This window comes from Lycorma delicatula, chromosome 1 (assembly GCF_047948215.1).
Source record: "Lycorma delicatula isolate Av1 chromosome 1, ASM4794821v1, whole genome shotgun sequence".
NCBI lineage: Eukaryota > Metazoa > Arthropoda > Insecta > Hemiptera > Fulgoridae > Lycorma > Lycorma delicatula.
Window position 1 is genome coordinate 250359951 of NC_134455.1, and position 21404 is coordinate 250381354.

General features: G+C 33.8%; 1 protein-coding gene across 1 annotated transcript in view; it reads right to left on the reverse strand.

The window, feature by feature from the left end:
- Osi17 (DUF1676 domain-containing protein Osi17) overlaps positions 1-4371 on the reverse strand; it is a 149454-nt gene extending 145083 nt beyond the window's left edge. Inside the window, exon 1 of the mRNA XM_075375545.1 lies at positions 3333-4371. Coding sequence (XP_075231660.1) covers positions 3333-4206 — 874 coding nt within the window. The 5' untranslated portion in view covers positions 4207-4371. The remainder of the gene's footprint in view (positions 1-3332) is intronic.
- Between the last annotated feature and the right edge of the window lie 17033 nt (positions 4372-21404).

A 21404-nucleotide genomic window follows, 5' to 3' on the forward strand; every position in this document is an offset into this window, starting at 1 on the left:
TTGTTCAATATTTTTGCCTTCGGAAGTATATTAATTATTATTTGTATTTATTTGACTTTAATAGCAGCTACTAAGAGTTCCGATAATGAGAGTGCAAATCAAACGATTTTAATTTAACGACTTTTCGTTAAAAAGAGGAAAATTATCTGTATACATTCAATAACGTTATTGAATATTTATTGTCGATCACACCGATGGAATTACTTACAAGTTTATTGAAAAAGAAGATTAAGCATTTTACTGAAAGAAAAAAAATGGTGTTATTGAACGTCACCAGTCTATACCATGCTGCATCGGCCCTTAATAATACAACTTTCTTACTTTGTCCTTTTTTTTCTAATCGATTGAAAATAAGAAGTAATGCTTTTCAAAATAAAGTTTTACTCTACTAAATGCACATCTAAACAGCTATTTAAAAAGCGTAAAAATATTAAGGCCACTTGAAGAAAATTATATGGAAATATTTTATTCTACGAATTAAATTAATTATTAATAATTAATTAATAATTAATTATTCTAGCGATTAATAGAAACAGTTAAATAAAGAGCTTTAAATCTTAGATTAGTGGAACCCGACATATAAGGTAAGTTCTGGATATAAGCTTATTTATATTATATTCACTTTCACTAGCTTTTCCACAAGCTGTAATTGTTTTCAGGTTTGTATCTGTACACATATAGCTGTGCACATTGCATGCGAGAAAGATAGACGATAGACGATAGGATGGGTGAAACAGTTAGATAGTTATTTACTTACGAAAACATCTGGTATAGCTCTGTACACTTAAATAGTATGCAGTACATTGTCAGAGTTGTTACAACTTATATATTTTATTTATTTAAAAATACTAATTATATATACTAGTAATAAATACTTTATTTTTACGAACGAGCATCACACTTTGTACAGTTCAGTCTTGAGAGAGTATTCAGCACACTTGTTCAATAATTTCATATTCCTGTTTTGTTTAAACAATATAGTGAATGTATAGCCATATTGAATTTGTTAAATTTGGTGTCTGTCGCGAGTGTTTAGTTTAAACCTGTATATTCTTTCAAATTTTACGGTATTTATTATCCAATAATCATGGAGGACGTTCAATTTGTACCAAAACTTGGAGGTAAAGTGCTTCATAGTCAGAGTAAGGAAATCGTTTGCAGAGTATAGAACTCTGCGCTACCACCACTGGCGTTTCGACCCGACTGATTACAAAAATTAAAAATGAATTTGAAAAAATGACTGTTTCTAGTTCCGCTACTACGAGTTCGGACAATCAAGTGTTTCATAATACTTTTTCTTAGTCGTTCGTGTATGTTTCAAAAAAGGTTATTTTTGTTAATTTCTTAGGGGCTATCAGATTAGATGGCTTTGAGATAAATTTACTCAAATATCTCCGACACCGTTAAGATTTTAACTTACCTGAAGGTAGAGAATATTCAGTTTGAGTATTTCAATGTTGTTGTTAAAATTAAGGAGTACCATCAGGTATCCTATGGTGCTTAGAAATGCAGAAGGTTGTAAACCCAATGGTACTCTGTTAATTTTGAAGAATATTTTTTTATCGATATGAATAACGAAATATATGTTTACTATTTCTTTTTTTGAGAAGCTAGGAGTCAAGTATTCTTCATCCCTGTAATGTTATGAGATATTTCTTATTCTGCATTTATTAGTACTTTACTATTTTAATCGTTATTCTTGATTTCAATATGAAATTGTATGTATTAATCTTTCTTTAGTGATGAGTAAAATACATATATTAATGTAAAACCAATTATTTCTGAATATTATTTTTAAAATTAAAAAGCACCATTCGTGTTGTAGGACTAAGGATTGAATCCATTTATTAGAATATGTCTTTTTTAAGTAATTACTATAATTACAACATTCCTAGCTAAGTTTATCTTCCAACAGAAAAAGAAAAGAAACTGTGAATTTTATAGAATATTTCCAGAAAATTACAACAAGAAAGAGAGCATAGGTTACGAATTCAATAGACTCTGAGAGTGACCCGTTGAACAGGAGTAAAAATGTAGGATATCTAGTTATTTGTAATGGTGAATTAGATATGTAAAGGTAAATTAGAATTGAACATTTAATAGCTGAAATAGAATGATATACAGAGGAACAGGTACTGACCGTTTAAATCATTATAATTATTTTAGTTGCTAATAAAATCACTGTGGACATGGATCATTACTAAAGTTGAGGCTTTTGAAGCGACAATTTCCAGATGAAACTAGTACACAAAGATAAAATAGAAGGAAAAATTATAAAAACAATGAGGAACTGGATAGTCATTTTCATTTAAATTATAAAAGAAAAAACAGGAAAAAGAGGTCTAATTATTATTAAAAAACGAATTGGAAAATACTTTTGAAAATTGAATGTATGAAAATTATAAAATATAAAAAAACAAGCAATTATAAACTGTTGAGCAATAGAAAAGAGAAAGATTGTTTCCAATACCAAATTTAGTGATACTATTCTCTTATAGTAGTAGCATTATCTATTTATATAAATAATATTCATTTTGATTGATAACAGATAAAATGTTGTTCCTATTAATTAGGATCTAACGAATTTGAATGAATTAAGCAAGAAGTTTTCTGAGGCATTGTAAAATTATGTAACCAAATATAAATGGTTTTTAAAGCCTCGTGGTAATCAGATTTATTCTGAAGATTATTGCGTGTATTTACAAAGAGAAAACTATTATTACTGAAATATTTGTTTTTAACTGCATTTTCTTACTGAGGAATTTGAATTGTAGTATTATTTTAGTAGATAACACTCTACTGAAATAAACTTCTTCCTTATTAGTATGACTGTAATTAAAGAAATTGGAGTAGTAGAAAATTGAGAAAATATCTTAACAGTTATAACTTTGTTGTCACACTTAAATTTACCTATCGAAAGAAATTAATTTGGAGCCACACCACACACGTATCCACACATTTTTTTTAATATTTTGGGTCTTTTTATCAAAGAATCATTCAATCAGTAAACACAGTTTACAAAAAGTGAAGTTTGAGTAGCTGAAAGTATCTGCCGCAGTAACTTACGTCAGTTAAATTACTGCTATGTTAGGTATAGAGCATTTGAAATTGTTTCGCTTATTACATTTGCTTATTTCTTTAATTTAAAAGTTCAATCTATCGAAATACTTCTGTACTATCTGATATTTGAGTTTATCTGTGCAGGTAAGATAAACTCAAATGTGTTAGCACACACACAAACAAATTATTTATAAGCTATTGGCTAATGATAATTTAAAAAATCTAGGTAGCGATTGAGATTAAAATAATTAAAAAGATCAATTAATACTCACTGAAATGAATTGAACGATCTGCATCAGTTGCTTGCGGTTGAATAAAAAATTTAAAAAGCGCTCCTCCGTCTTTTTCAATAGCACGCGGAGAAATAACAATTTTCGCTCCACCAAATATAAAGTGCGGTAAGTGCATTTCAATATCGTGAGTCATTAAATAACTGATACCTCGATGGTATAAAATATCAGTAATATCTGAAATCGACTTTGGCGGTTGTAGCGGACTAGATGGAGCTTCACTTTTTGTTTCACTTTCCGGTGTTTGTGTCTCTGTTTCCGTTTGAGTTTGTGTTGTAGAAGGTATTTCTGTACGTCCAATAAAACTGGAAGAATCTGTTGTATGTTCTTCTTTATAGGAATTTTCTGCATCTTCTACTGCCTTTACGAATTCGGAAAACGATTCAGCTTCTTCGTTTTCCTTTTTCTTTATAACTTGAAATTCTTCACTGATTTCAGAAGAAACTTTATTTTCTTCCATTTCACTAAATTGTTTACCGTCCAAAGATAATCTTCTTTCTCCGGTTCTTGGATTCGAAGGAAATGATTTCTCCAGTTTATTCCACCTGCTTCTCGATTCCCTTAAACTAACACTAGTTCCGTCATCTACTGTGTTCATCTCTTCACTGTATCTGTTCTTATTCTTTTTAAAAAAGAAACTGTCGGTCACATAAAAATCAGAATCTAAAGACTTCTCTAAATAGCCGTAAATATTACTTTGTACACAGGAGAACGCACTTCTTTGGCCACAATTCTGCATTAATTCGTCCCACAGTTCATTATTATTGTATAAGCTACGATTCAACGATATGTTTTCCAAATTTAAAGCTAAGCTCGAAGAGATAACAAAAACAAAATAACAAGTGTGACACAACATATTGCTAATTGTTCTGCGGTAAACGAAATGTTAACTAAACGGCACACAACACGAAGAAGCGAACATAGCGCGACGAAACGATCCTCCTTCCGCGAGGACGCAAAGAGAACTGAATTGTAAGGAAGTCAGCCGAGTCGTGTTTTAGGTTATTTTCCATCTCTATCATTGATAATCTCTTCTTTCTCCTTCTCTTTCCAAAACTCGGTCACGATGCCGACACCACACCTTCCCCACTCTTCTGTAGTGGCCTTGAAAGACCCACTGCCACTCATCCTTTAACCTGCTTCCGAGCTGAAGGAGCCACTCCGATCAATTATAACTAACATAAGTGAAATCCCCTCCTTTCTTTGGTCATTCATAATATAATCATTTCTTCAAATCATATTGGTGAACCAAACTATAAAAAAGCTAGTGTACACAAAAGATTTTAACTCGATAAATATACAGTAGGTAATTACAGTAATAAAGAAAGTTCAAATGACGTATGGTCCACAATTTATTCAAAAAAGGAATAATTTTGCCGTAAATTAAAAAAAAAACCCAGTCCCTTCTTAGTTAATAGTATGAAATATTTCTATAGCTAAACATCTTGAAATTTTTAACTTAGGTAGATATTTTATCCATTGACCCAAGTGATTGCAACAGAGAGAAAACTTCCAGTTTTCCTTAATTTTTCGCGAAAAAGGAGTTTTAAAATACCGAATTATTTAAGTTTTCTTTTAGCTACCAAGGATTAAAGTTATGAGTTAGAAATTTTTGCTTGTATTCTTTGGTAAAGCATCTTTAACCAAGGCTTAAAATTGTGAGAGACTAAACTTTAAACATTGTATAAAGGCAACTAAGTTTATTTTCTCTTCTAAGCCTTCATAGATTGTGTTTTTACTTTCCATTGTTAATAAGATATGACGTTCAAAAATATATATAAGAACCTAGAAAATTAAATCTAAAAATTAAGTTTTCGATCAAACTTCGCTTACTTGGAGTTCTGAAAGGATAAGAATTTGTCGATTTACTTTTACGTCTCAGATGAAGGTGAAGAACCATATTATACACAAAAATGTCTTTACCCAAACGAATATGAGTACTGATAGTGATCTCAGTTGCAGATCTCATAAAAGAAAAACGTCTTGAACGTCACGAGGATGTTTCAAGATTTTTTTGTATCATAATCTTTTCTTAGTACTGGACTGTTGTAATCCCTCGATATAGTTCGAAACTCATTCTAAAATCAAAGTGTGTTTTACAAAACTTCAGCAAAAGTCAACCAGAAATACTTGTAGTAGATTTCCAATGCTTGAAGAAATATTTCGAATTCCAATACTTCTGGTATTCCACATTTTCTTAATTCATCCTTAATATTATTCCATAGTTAATATTTAATTCCATACTTCGTACTACTTTAATTCCATACAAACTTGTCGATATGTATCGACAACTGAAGAGTTTTCAATAATCTATGAATCTATAAATTTAAGATTCCCACAATATTTTTAATAGTGTTTTTCTGTAGATATTGTTCATTTACAGCTAAATACACATAGATTAGAAAATAAAATTTTGTAACAAATTGAAGCATCTCTGTCGATATACCTTAAGATTACTTTTAAGTTTTCGTCTTAAAACCGAAGGTACCAATTATGCCAGATGATCATTATATGTAGAAAATATTAACTTAACGTTGTAGTTTCTAAATTGCACGAACTGATAAAAATATAAGGTGGTTAAAACTTAGTACTTCTGTCCAGCGTTTTCTCAGTTACGAAGATTGATAATCATTACTGAAGACTTTTGTTTTGCTGTACAAAGAAACCCTGTTTACCTCTAAGCCTCAGTTTTCATAAATACCATCGAGTTCTAACACGTAATTTCCTATCACGTTAAAAAATACATAAGAACCTAGAAAATTGTATCAGAAAATTCAGTTTTCGATCAAACTCTGTTTATTGAAGTGGCTGAAGTTTATTCTTCGATTTAAGACAAATATTGATTTTTACAGAGGTGTTATAAATTTTATTTTTTCTTCAAAACCATTTAAAGAATGAATCTCTATTTTAAATTTTTTGTAAGGTGTACAAATTAATTTCCCCTGATGGAAATATATAACTTATTTTTCTCTTTTTACTGAAGAAAATGATAACTGAACTTAAAAAGAAAGATATATATATATATTATATATTATATATTATATACTATATATTATATATTATATATTATATATTATATATTATATATTCAGATTATTTCTATATTTTATCTGAGAACTATTCGCATATATTTCTGAAAGGAGTTTAATATAATTTTGGGTAGTGTTAGATTATTTCAGTTTCAAAAATGGTACAAACAAGTAGAAATTTTTATCCTATTTCAAGAACAGTTGTCATTTAAATACTATGTTAATATAATGTTTAATATTATTACCTTCGCTACGGTAGAAAAACTAAACATGTAATTTTCAATTCAGTAAAAGAAAAAATCATAATATTAAAATATAATATTATTTGCAAAATAATGCGAAAATTGCTGAGAACCAATATTTTTTACTAAAAATTAAAATTTTCTATTATAAGCTACTGTGTAGGGTTATTAGTCAGTCAGTCACTCTGTGCATATCAAAACTTTAAAACATCCTTTGATTCTGTATTTTTCTGAATACGCATAATAAAGTGAACATAAATCAACACTGAAAACAAAAGTAGAGTGAACATATAAAAAATGGTTAATTTTGACATGTGAATTCTACTGCTATTTATTAATTTTGAATGAGATCATTAACTGGCATTTTGAGATAATGTTGTTTGTGCAACACAGCATAAGATAATTACTCTGATAAAGAATAAAACTTAATACATATATTTTATTTTGTTTAAAAACGATGATACAATTCCTAAATACGTCTTATTAAAAATTAATACATTTATTTCTCGTAATGATTGATTTTTGTTAAACTTCATTCCACGCAACAAAACAAAGATAGATTGTTCTAATTCGAGCAGTACACATTCAATACATTCTCTTTGAAAAAAGACACAAAGACATTAATAGTTCTATTCACTTAGTTTTGCCGCTTTGTTTCTTTGGCAAATTGTAGCTGACCTATTAATGTCACGACCGTTTTATGAGTTCTTTCAAATCTTAAATGCATTCTTTTTCATTATATCGGGCTATTCCAAATTATATTATTTCGTTTTCGGTATATGTATCAGTTTGAATACGACTATTTATTTTAGTAGATTAAAAATCTTCATTGTTAAAATCCCTACAATTTCTATAACAAATAAATACTTTTATAATTATCGCATGTACAGTTACTGAGTCAAAAGAAACTAATATTTTATTTGTTCATTTATTTCATTTTAGAACCTAACGTTTATAAGCGGGTTAGTATCACCATTTAAGTTTTATTTACTACTGTTCTATGATGCTGTAAAATCAAAATTACAATTCCATAAATATTACCTGTCAGATAAATTACTTTTAACCGGATTTAAGTGCACATGTAAATATGCTCTCTTTGATCCTTGGTGTTTAGTGCAATCTTAAGAATGTCGACCTGTGATGTCAAAAATGACACTGAACAGCCTGGAAAAAATAGGATAAACTTAAAATCCAAAAAGGCAATAGATGAAACTAAGCCGTGACAGACATTTAAATGTAAAAATTTGACTGAATTTATAATTATCGTTTGTTGATAATAGTGAAATAAACAGTTGATATTTTTCTGTTACAAAATGTTTTTTATTTGTCTTCAGTCATTTGACTGGTTTGATGCAGCTCTCCAAGAATCCCTTTCTAGTGCTAGTCGTTTCATTTCAGTATACCCTCTACATCCTACATCCCTAACAATTTGTTTTACATATTCCAAACGTGGCCTGCCTACACAATTTTTCCCTTCTACCTGTCCTTCCAATATTAAAGCGACTATTCCAGGATGCCTTGGTATATGGCCTATAAGTCTGTCTCTTCTTTTAACTATATTTTTCCAAATGCTTCTTTCTTCATCTATTTGCCGCAATACCTCTTCATTTGTCACTTTATCCACCCATCTGATTTTTAACATTCTCCTATAGCACCACATTTCAAAAGCTTCTAATCTTTTATTCTCAGATACTCCGATCGTCCAAGTTTCACTTCCATATAAAACGACACTCCAAACATATACTTTCAAAAATCTTTTCCTGATATTTAAATTAATTTTTGATGTAAACAAATTATATTTCTTGCTGAAGGCTCGTTTAGCTTGTGCTATTCGGCATTTTATATCGCTCCTGCTTCGTCCATCTTTAGTAATTCTACTTCCCAAATAACAAAATTCTTCTACCTCCATAATCTTTTCTCCTCCTATTTTCACATTCAGCGGTCCATCTTTGTTATTTCTACTACATTTCATTACTTTTGTTTTGTTCTTGTTTATTTTCATGCGATAGTTCTTGCGTAGGACTTCATCTATGCCGTTCATTGTTTCTTCTAAATCCTTTTTACTCTCGGCTAGAATTACTATATCATCAGAAAATCGTAGCATCTTTATCTTTTCACCTTGTACTGTTACACCGAATCTAAATTGTTCTTTAACATCATTAACTGCTAGTTCCATGTAAAGATTAAAAAGTAACGGAGATAGGGAACATCCTTGTCGGACTCCCTTTCTTATTACGGCTTCTTTCTTATGTTCTTCAATTATTATTGTTGCTGTTTGGTTCCTGTACATGTTAGCAATTGTTCTTCTATCTCTGTATTTGAACCCTAATTTTTTTAAAATGCTGAACATATTATTCCAGTCTACGTTATCGAATGCCTTTTCTGGGTCTATAAACGCCAAGTATGTTGGTTTGTTTTTCTTTAATCTTCCTTCTACTATTAAGCTGAGGCCTAAAATTGCTTCCCTTGTCCCTATACTTTTCCTGAAACCAGATTGGTCTTCTCCTAACACTTCTTCCACTCTCCTCTCAATTCTTCTGTATAGAATTCTAGTTAAGATTTTTTATGCATGACTAGTTAAACTAATTGTTCTGTATTCTTCACATTTATCTGCCCCTGCTTTCTTTGGTATCATGAATATAACACTTTTTTTGAAGTCTGACGGAAATTCCCCTTTTTCATAAATATTACACACCAGTTTGTATAATCTATCAATCGCTCCCTCACCTGCACTGCGCAGTAATTCTACAGGTATTCTGTCTATTCCAGGAGCCTTTCTGCCATTTAAATCTTTTAATGCTCTCTTAAATTCAGATCTCAGTATTGTTTCTCCCATTTCATCCTCCTCAACTTCCTCTTCTTCCTCTATAACACCATTTTCTAATTCATTTCCTCCGTATAACTCTTCAATATATTCCACCCATCTATCGACTTTACCTTTCGTATTATATATTGGTGTACTATCTTTGTTTAACACATTATTACATTTTAATTTATGTACCCAAAAATTTTCCTTAACTTTCCTGTATGCTCCGTCTATTTACCAATGTTCATTTCTCTTTCCACTTCTGAACACTTTTCTTTAATCCACTCTTCTTTCGCCAGTTTGCACTTCCTGTTTATAGCATTTCTTAATTGCCGGTAGTTCCTTTTACTTTCTTCATCACTAGCATTCTTATATTTCCTACGTTCATCCATCAGCTGCAATATATCGTCTGAAACCCAAGGTTTTCTACCAGTTCTCTTTATTTCGCCTAAGTTTGCTTCTGCTGATTTAAGAATTTCCTTTTTAACATTCTCCCATTCTTCTTCTACATTTTCTACCTTATCTTTTTTACTCAGACCTCTTGCGATGTCCTCCTCAAAAATCTTCTTTACCTCCTCTTCCTCAAGCTTCTCTAAATTCCACCGATTCATCTGACACCTTTTCTTCAGGTTTTTAAACCCCAATCTACATTTCATTAACACCAAATTATGGTCGCTATCAATGTCTGCTCCAGGGTAAGTTTTGCAGTCAACGAGTTGATTTCTAAATCTTTGCTTAACCATGATATAATCTATCTGATACCTTGCAGTATCGCCTGGCTTTTTCCAAGTGTATATTCTTCTATTATGATTTTTAAATTGGGTGTTGGCAATTACTAAATTATACTTCGTGCAAAACTCTATAAGTCGGTCCCCTCTTTCATTCCTTTTGCCCAGCCCGTATTCACCCACTATATTTCCTTCCTTGCCTTTTCCAATGCTTGCATTCCAATCTCCAACTATTATTAAATTTTCATCTCCTTTTACGTGTTTAATTGCTTCATCAATCTCTTCGTATACATACTCTACCTCATCATCATCATGGGCGCTTGTAGGCATATAGACGTTAACAATCGTTGTCGGTTTAGGTTTTGATTTTATCCTTATTACAATGATTCTATCGCTATGCGTTTTGAAATACTCTACTCTCTTCCCTATCTTCTTGTTCATTATGAAACCTACTCCTGCCTGCCCATTATTTGAAGCTGAGTTAATTATTCTATAATCATCTGACCAAAAGTCGCCTTCCTCTTCCCACCGAACCTCACTAATTCCTACTACATCCACATTTATCCTATCCATTTCCCTTTTTAAATTTTCTAGCCTACCAACCTTTTTTAAACTTCTAACATTCCACGCTCCGACTCGTAGAATGCTAATTTTTAATTTTCTGGTGACCCCTTCCTTAGTAGTCCCCACCCGGAGATCTGAACGGGGGACTAGTTTACCTCCGGAATATTTTACCAAGGAAGGCGCCTCCATCATTGCTATTTGAAAATGCAAAGAGCTACATTTCCTTGGAAAAAAATGCAGCTGTAGTTTTCCATTGCTTTCAGCTGCGCAGTACTCAGAGGACTGAGTGATGTTGATATGGCCGTTTAAGTCATTCTGACTCACACCCCTAACAACTACTGAAAGAGCTGCTGCCCTCTTTCAGGAATCATTCCTTAGTCTGGCTCTCAACAGATACCTCTCCGATATGGTTGCACCTTCGGTCCAGCTACTCTGTATCCCTGAGCACTCAAGCCCCCTCCCAACGGCAAGGTCTCATGATTCATAGAGGAGGAAAAAAATATTTATAATTTATTTAATTAGTGTTTGCAGGTCGTATCAACTAATATTATTTTGAGGTTGACAGTGTTAGACGAAACGTTTTATTTTAATATAAATAATGTGTAAAACTTAACGGTTATCTAATAACCTGGAATTACGGTGATGATTAATAGAAACATTTGAAGGATTATTCTTTCCTGTTTAACCTTCGGTAACTACCGTTCAGATAATACTTCAGAGGATGAATGAGGATGATATGTATGAGTGTAAATGAAGTATAGTCTTGTACAGTCTCAGTTCGACCATTCCTGAGATGTGTGGTTAATTGAAACCCAACCACCAAAGAACACCGGTATCCGCGATCTAGTATTCAAATCTGTGTAAAAATAACTGGCTTTACTAGGACTTGAACGCTGGAATCTCGACTTCCAAATCAGCTGATTTGGGAAGACGCGTTCACCACTAGACCAAAGCGAACAGTATCCTAAATAGCTCCAACAAGTTACCTCGGACTAAGCGCGGTGCCATACACCACTGGCTTACGTGTTCCAACCGTTCACTTGTCATACATTACAAAAATGGTAGGCGCACCCCGTCAACTACTAAAATATAAATAACATCAATAAATAAATATACATCGTCAAGACAGCACTTCGCTGCCACGCCTAGGTCGCTGATATAGGTCGCTTCGGTCCACCATTTTAAAGCGCTTGGAGCTTTAATTGGCTGGTGGCCAGCCATAATTCTAGGGTAGCTTCCTACAGCATCGCGGTAGGAGTCTTTCCCTTTAATAAACTACTGATGACAGTTTGAACAAAGGTCTAACAAGCGGCTCTCGCCACATTGACTTGCCGCTTATGAGTGGCCAATTTTCCCCTTTGACCATTAAGGGGGTTACGACTGAATGATAATCTGTCTGCATCCTTGAGAAGCATAAACTTAGTCTTGGGTAAAGAAATCTTTAAATTTTGCAAGTCCATCCACTCTCTGCGGTTGACAAAGCTGCCTGCACCCCGTCTTCTAGCTGCGGTCATGAATTACCACGAACGAACCTGTGACAGTCATTGGCGAAAGGCTGAGGTGTAATCCCTTCTGGGAACATCAATCCCAGAAATCCATTGAATACCAGGTTCCACAGCAGGGGACCGAGAACGGAATCCTGAGGACTTCCCCTGGTGAGACAGACTTTTCCACAGTCAGGTGACCATCCATAAACAGAGCCGTATGATTAGACAAGTAGTTACACACTACGGCCTGCGGGTCTACGGGAACATTGCAGCGTTCTCACTCATAGAGAAAACTCCAGCACAAGGAAAGAATTGCTGCCTCTACGTCTATAAAAATTGCCAAAACGTATTTACAATCGGCGCTTTCCACCTCGGCAAGAGCATTTAAGATGCAATCCTCAGTGCAACCCCTTTCATGAAGCCATATTGGCCTCGATTTAGAAAACAGTTCATATCGATGCATTTCCAGAGCCGTTCCACAACCACCCTTTCAGGCAACTTGCCGATTACCGGCAAGGGGCTGATGGGTTGATAACTGCCGACCTCACTCGGATCTTTTCCTAATTTTAAGAGCATCTTAACCAAAGCCACCTTTCAACAAGTCGGAAAGCTACCCCAGCTAAGGCACCCCGAGAACAGTCTACAAAGCGGGTTCTCTTATGACAGTCAGCAGATGATAGAAAATATCCGGGTCAAGCTGGTCAATTCCCCGTGCCTTTTTTAGTGCCATTCGGTCTATATCTACGGGCTCTACAGCCCGCAAGCCAGGGAATGGTGTCTTACCCGCCCCGACGCCGAATTCTGCTTCACCCTCCGGAGCATCTGAAAACAGAATATCCAGGAACGCTTGGGATGTCATCGCAGATGTTAATGCGTGGTCCCGACCATGGACATGGTTAATGCGTAAACCCGCACCGAACACTGGACAGCACGTGCAATGGCTTTTGGCCGGTAATATTACCTCGGGAGTTTCCAGGGGTTGCGCAGCAGCTCAGCAGCTGGAGTTGCCAAAACATGAGTTTGACTTCCTTGATGGCATGAACGTATTCACTACGGACGCGCCAGTAGACTCGTCGGCCCTTAACGTGCACATAATCCACTATAACCCCCCTTTAGAGGGCGACGCTGGTACCTTCTACGCGCGAATCTCACTCTTGCGCGCAGCACGCACAGGTCAGAGAACCAACGCGTTTTCCCGGGCCGCCGCCTGCGATCAACAGAAGGCCCCCTCGGAAGCGAAGGTTACTACGTCTCCAGGCACTCTCTCATCAGCGGACTGGCCACTACCCATGGGCCCGTCCACATGCCGCGGCCGCCGAAGGACCCTATCGCAGCCAGTCTTGAAGGCCCGGTCGAATTGTTCAGCCATCAATTCCATCCCCTCACTGTGCTCCATGCGCCATTCCAACCACTGTAAGGAAGCTGCCCACTCTCCCCGCACCCTGACCAGATCCAGCTTTCTTAGGTTGTAGCTCTTAGACCGCCTCCGTAAGCGATCTCATAGGTTATAAGCCTATGATCGCTCACACTGGCCTCAGGCGGGTAGTTGGAGTCCAACTACTTGTACTCCTAAGTAGATCGCCCGTCACCAAGGTGACGTCGATGTAACTTTTCCCCAATTTGCAAGAGAAAGTCATTGGCTGTTCTGCTCGTTAAGCAAGTAGAGATTCCTGCCTTCTACGAACTGTGCAAGACCAGCGCCTCTGGGGTCAGTGAATGGTGAACCCATCTATTATTTTTTACCTTCTCCTCCACCCGTTTCAAAGATGTATGGATCTCGTCAAGGACCCTCCCCTCGCATTTCAGTTCCGGCAGAACTCATGATTCAGAAATCATCAAGCTACATTCAGATAAGTTCGAGTCGACATGCTGACGGAACTCGACTGAAATTCTCGACTCCATTTTCGCAGAGAATTTGAACCACGTGGCTTGCATCTGTTCAATTCGCCCTAAACCCTTGGACCCGGATTCTGCTCCATACAATTGTTACTAAACAATACACCAGCTGTAACGCCAAGCACTACGTTACCACCTTGTACGAACCTGCCACTTAACACAAGACTAGGTGAGCATCCGCAAATGTAATCCGAGCGAGGCTGTCTATCGTTACATAGCTCCACTCAAACACTCAAAAGCTAAAACGCTCCAAACGTGTGACTACCGACGAGGTCGGAACGAAATCGCTTCCCGAACCTGCTAGAGGAACGATAACTTTTACTGGCCTCACCACCTACAAAACAGGGAACGCTCCTAACGTGTGACTACCGGCGAGGTCGGAACGAAATCGCTTCCCGAACCTGCCAGAGGATCGATAACTTTTACTGGCCTCACCACCTACAAAACAGGGACACTCGATGTATTATTAAACTCCTTATTTAGCCGAAGGTGGCACTTTTGCAACAAACTACGCTATTGTTTCGTAAATCACTTCTCAACAACGCATGTTGACAAACCTCCACCGATCATTGTACAGCCCCGACGACACTGTTCTTGCTAATAATCACTACCGGTAATGCAAATTGCAAGTTTACAGTACGCAGCCAGAGGCCGAGAAGCGAGGGCTAGCAGTATAGTGAACATCATTGTTTTTAGAGAAAGAAACTCTGTTTCGTAATGTACAACTGTAATGTACAAATTTTACAGATCAAAATTAGTAAGGCACTAATATTTCCATATAAAATGTACTCAATTAAGAGAATTTTACTTGAAAACGTGGAATCCTCTCAAGTTATATGTCTACAATAATTTTTGTACGAGAAAAACCTTTTCAAGCAAACTGTGCTGGATGATGGATATGTAACAATCTGAATGTTGCAAAAGCCCTTTGTACAAGAAATCTAGTGTGTTTATAATGTCCCTACTGATTTTTTTTGATAATTCAGAAGTTAATCACGAAGAATAGTTAAGACGTTTGAGATACTAACCGATTTAAATTTTTATATACATATATATATTTTATATACATATATATGTTAAATAGAATAATTTATTAAAGAACCGGCTTGTTATTCGATTCCTTTTTTGTTTTTTTTAAACGATTCTTTTTTTTGTTTTACTAAAAATTAACAAACAGATCAAAGTGAATGGTTTATATACATATTTTTATATTCAGAATTCTTATTTTAAAAACCTGTTTCAAAACTAACGCACAATTTTTTATATCTAATGATCATCTGTTAGCGACGAGTGGTTTACCACCCATCGGTGAAAGGTTGCAGCTATGTGTCATAGCTGCAGCCTTTCACCGATGGGTATTTCTGTATCAGAAAATATATTTGGAAGGCTAAATTCTGTCCTACAATTCTGAATCTAATCAAAGAGTCCACGTTATGCCATGCTAAGTGCTCCTCCACTAATCGCTTTAACAGAGAAAAGAAAAATTTGTATGAATTTCAAATTCGAGCTTTATTTAAAAAACTGGTATATTCCAAAACAGACTTCTCAAGGAAACAAAATAAATACTCAAGAAACTAAATAAGGAAACAAAGTAACAAATAGTCTCAAGGAATAAGTAAATAAGTGAAATAGGTTAAATCCTGGTTTTTATTCATCGTTTATTTAATAAGCTAACGTGATCTTATGTTACGGTAAAGTGGATATAACAGTTAAACCCTAACATTTTCTTAATTTACAAATAAGAACAATTAATTATTTTATAAAATATTAACATTAGGATTTTAATACTAATATAACTGATTTACAAAACAAAAAATCTCTAATGTTTCTTTGATGTACTACAGCTTTTTCTGCGTTAAATCTTTTTCCATAATAATAGATCTGTAAACATCAGTTTTCCTTTTAGGTTAAAAACAAAATTATGTGTTAAAACCCGTTAGCATTTATGTAAACTTATGCTTGGGGTAAGGATGTTTTACTATTTTATCATGTTAGAAACGAGTTCATCATTTATTGAGCTGCAAAATTAAAGTCGTGGGTAATGATTGTCAGTTTTTGTAAATGAGAAAACGCAGGATAAAAAATAAAAAAAAATAATTGTAAGAAGTACTAAAGTTAGTATATAGTACTAATTTTTATCCACCTTATATTTCTTTCAATCGTTTATTTTTCCGTCTGTAATCTCCCTGTCTCCCCGGAGCCGGATCCGCAATTACGCTTAAACTCAGCTCCGAGAGGTGCCTTCACCTCAAACTACCTCGGCAGGGCGCTAGGTCCCATCCAGGTAGCCTGGACTCAGTCTTGTGTTGTATGCCACACCTCTAGCGGGAGAACCCCAAAGGATTCCCCTGCCGGGACTCCGGTCTTGACGCCTAGCCTCTAATGGAGAACCCTCGGAGGGATCTTCCACCGGGACTTCGGTCTTGCATTCTCCCCCAATGGCGTCTGCAAGGGAATTCCCACATTGGTGGCAGGGAGCCGGAGCCTCCTACCCCTCTCGGATGGGGCTGTATCGCAGCTCCGTTGTGTAAACTCCAGCGGATTCATGAAGTCGCCTTACATCCACGGCCTCCAGGCGCATGTCCATGCAGTTTGCATGTGAGACACTGAGAAGGATCCTGCTTACAGCCTTTTCGTAAGTGGCCAAGCTCGCCAAAGGTAAAGCAGTAGCCGCTGCGGTCTGACCAAGACACAATTTGGCTCTGCGGCCTGACTTCCAGCACCAAAAACATAAGTCATCAAAGGTGCGCCGTTGTCGTTTCTAAATTACGGAAATTATAGAAACGACAACCTAATTTAGAAACGACAACGGTTATCTTAATTATTTTATAAATATAGTGATCATCTGATATAATTCATATCTTGGGTTTTAAGATGAGAACTTAAAAGTAATCTTAAGGTATATCGGCCGAGATGCTTCATTTTGTTACAAAATTCTATATAAGTTATTTAGCTGTAAATGAAACAACACGTACAACAAGAAATGTACTACATAGGTAAAAAAACACGACTGACAAAAACAAACATTGCTGTTTAATATAGGAAAATTAAAGACCGAGCCGGTGACAATTTCGTTTTTCGTATTTTTAAATAGTATAGTTTTTTTATATTTATATTTGTAAGAATTTCTATTAATAAGAATATCACTTAAATCGGTATTAATATAATTATTATTATTAAAATTTTCTGAATTACTTCTTTTTTGTTGTCACTAAATCTATGGCTAGTTATATGTAAGAATACGCTTTTACTCTTCAGTTGTTGATACTTATCGAACTATGGGAATGAATATTTTTAAACCGTATTTCCATAATGATTACTAAAAATATCCAAGATTCCGATTTAATTAATATTAATTTAGTTTTTTCTCGTGCACGCTAATTATTCTGAAACTTCATGTGTTATTGTTACACACTTAACGTGTAAAATATATTTAAAAATTATTATGCTACTACGGATATAATAAGACGTTCATCTGATATCGACATTACAGTGAATTTTAAGCTAAGTTGTTTTTACAAGTAACTTTCATACATGTTATATCTATATAAAAAATGTACAGAGTTTGAAAATAATAGCTGAATAAATTATTATTCTTATTTACAATAGATCACCTTTTATTTTCGATATAATATCTTAGTTATTTAATTCTAATAAATTTTTTCACGCTTAAACAATTACTTTTATAACTTTCCTCGCTGGAAAAAATATTACGACTGAATTATCGACGTACTAGAGGTCTATCTAGGTCTTCAGTCGTTTGGACAAATGAAGTAAAAAAATTTGGCTAGGGTTTTAATCGATTGAATAGTAGAACAATCTAAGATTGTGTATTGCCACAGTTTGCATATTCTTTTTGGTAAAAAGGCAAAATAAAATGCGTTTCCACTGTCGTAAGTAAACAGTTGAATTACTCATTTTTAGAAGCAGTTAAAACAAGGGATCGTAGGAAAATTAACGAAAGTAATTTAATAAAATTTTATTATTAAAAATAAGTATATTTTTTTAATATAAAAAATCACTTATATCAACGTAATTTAAAAACATTTTTAACTGTTAAATTTCAATTACTATTTTCCACTAATATTATAATATTTCTTATTATTTATAAACGAATCGCTTGCTACACGACTACAAAACTATCTTACGCGTTGTTGTATGTTACTGTAACCTAACTGATTATTAAGAATTAAGCAAATCGCCACTGTCATTTCAGTCAGCAACAAAAAATAAAAATCACTATTTTTAAACAAGTGTTTGGGGGTACTTCCAAGTAAAACTACTTTTTATTTTTAACACGATTAACGATGTGCATCTATCAGTTCTAGGTAGTCTTTGTTCCCGAATCAATTTTACATTGGCAAGACAACATTTTAAAGATGAACTCGTCCCAACTTCGACAGATGTAAAAGCGTAAGCTACGAATCAGTATACGAACAAAGTTAATGAATGCAGTGAATCCAGGAGCAGAAAGCGAGAAAATAAGACAAGTATCTTATAAGTGTGCTAAAGATCGTAAACAGTATGTAAAATTTTATGCACGACTCATTCCTTCACTGCAAATAAAAAAAGTTTCTAGGAAATATTTGTTTCATTAAGGGAGAAATTGCAGAGGTTTAATACATTAGTATTACGTGGAAAATCTAACACGTAAAAAATAACGCAACAGGAAATTAGTAGGTCACATTTATGAAGAAAAGTTTATTGATATGGTCAACCTAAGAAGCAGCACATGATATATTATTAAAACATAGATTCAATGAAATATTTATAATTTTATGAAGAATAAATCAGATATATAAGAAGCAAGTACGAATAATTGTTTAATTTTTTTATAAAGTAGTGTTATTATCTTATGAATATTAATTTTATATATAAAAAAGTAAAGATTATGTACTAAAACCAATTCTATAATAATTTGAGGTATACTCATACAAAATACACACGCAAATTTTATCAACTGGAAAAAAATACCGAAGTACCCATCAATTTTTTTAGCTAATAAAAAGTCTGTTTCAATTCTTACAAAACTTCAAAAATGTCTAGTAATAATTATTAATCTTTTTTTGTAACTGTGATCCAACCTTTTCATCATCGGTAAAAATTCCAGTACTAATTCTGAAAAGTTTATCTCTGAAAGTTGATTTAAATTTTTGTACAAATTAAATATATAAATATGATGTTATAATACAACAGTCCATAAATAAATTGTGTGATTATATTAATCAAAATTATTTTACACTAAATTAATGGTCGTAAAATTTAAAAAAAAAATTGTTGATCTTGCAGTTAACAAACTTAGTTTATTAAATATCAAATACGTTAACCTTCTGATACGCTATATTTTTTAATATTTTTGGTAATCAAAACTTTAGTTAAAGTGAAGTAGTAATTTTTAATATAATAATAAATTTTATTTTTTACATTTGTGTTCATCAAATATAAAAAAATTATTTTAAAATACATTGTAATTTAAAGATTTTTACTGATACAAACAATGAAAAATATTAAATTGGCTAGACGTATACTAGCATAAAGCTTTGCTGGATGAGCCACAAGAACAGAGTAAGCTTTCCCTACTTAATCATCCTACAAGAATTAATTTCACTTTTTAAATAAATATTTATTAAACAGAAAGATTATTTTTACCTTGATAAACAAATTTTTAAGCAGTTTAAAGAGGTGCTGACGCTTGTAAGATCGGAATATCTGAATAATCAATGAGAGTTTTCTACGTATAGTTTGGAAAATCAAGTATTTTGCATAAGAATGAGCAAAATCAAGACCTTTTCGAATACTACATATAACCGGGAGTGGGAAGACGATCGCTGGAGGGATGGTCGTACCCTGACTGTCTACCCCGTGACAGTAATAATCTTTTATCTTTGAAACATCTTTCGTATGTGCAAAAAGTCACAGAAACTGGTTACAAGATCGTAAGCAGATATCCTCCTGAAGTTCACTGACATAAGGCAGGAAGAACCGAAATTCTTCAATTGAATTTTCTTCAGCGCTTTAAGCATACGGACTTTTAATTACTTACATCCAGTAATAAATAATAATTACGCCCAATAATAATCCAGTAATAATTCTCAGAAATGGTTGACCTGAGACAGTACAAGACTGACTCATTTACATTCATACATATCATCTTCATTCATCCTCTGAACTAATCCTGGCGGTGGTTCCGGAGGCTAAACATAAAACAAGTAATAATTACGCCCAGCGCTACTTTGTAGTTAAATAATCCTTCTATCTGGAAAATTCTACAACAACGATTTTCTCCAACCTCCGTGAAGAGGTGTTAATAATTGACTTTCATCCGGAAAAGTCTCAGTTCGAATTCCGGTTAGGCTTAGCGTTTTTTATGTTATATGAAATCTATTTCAATTAATCTACAAGAATTAGAATAACTGTAATCGGGGAAAAATAACCGAGGAAGTAATAAATATAAATAAGTTTTAAGTAATGTAATCTTCTGTTTTTTATTTATGAAATAGAGCCAAATTCTGGATACTCCCACATTATTGAACGATCTTACAAGTCAAATTTATTTTCATGGGAACGTTGAAACGCAATCTACTTCATAATTCTCTGTTTGTTGACAAACAATAGTAGCATGACAAATATTACCGTCAATATTCCAAAACAAATTAATCAAAGAATTGTCAGCAACATTTTCTCTGATAATGACTGAATTTTCTATGGCCTGTTAATGCCATTTGTGCCAAGTAATGAAAAATTTAGTATAATTTTCGTAATGTCTGCTGCACACCATCTTTCATAAAAAAATACTTACGATTAATTATTATACAAACAAACTGAACTTAATCTGAGACATTTTTGTGAAATGGTAGAGAACTAAAATGAGGTCGACTACATTAATTATTAGTCTATTCATTAGAAGGACTGAATAGGATAATTGGAAAAATCTTTATTATGTTTCGAATAGGGTATAAGTAACAAACAAAGTGCGAAGATGATGATCGACTAGGGAAATTTAAACGTCAATTTACAAGATGGTCTAAAATTATTTTTCACCTAACATATGATTATTCTGTCAAGAAATCTGCTTGTAGAAAATTGTTTTGTGTGCAACGTTTTCTTAAATGGTTTTGTAAGCTTAATAATGCTGCAGGTTTTACAAACACGCATAAAAAATTAATACTCAGACAGACTCTTGGAAACAATATTTTTGAATGTCAAACATAGAAAGTACGAACCACAGTTGTCACACGGTTGGTACCGGTAACAAAATTGAAGTAATCTTAGCTGAAGTAATGCGGGTATAGCGAGTTGGAC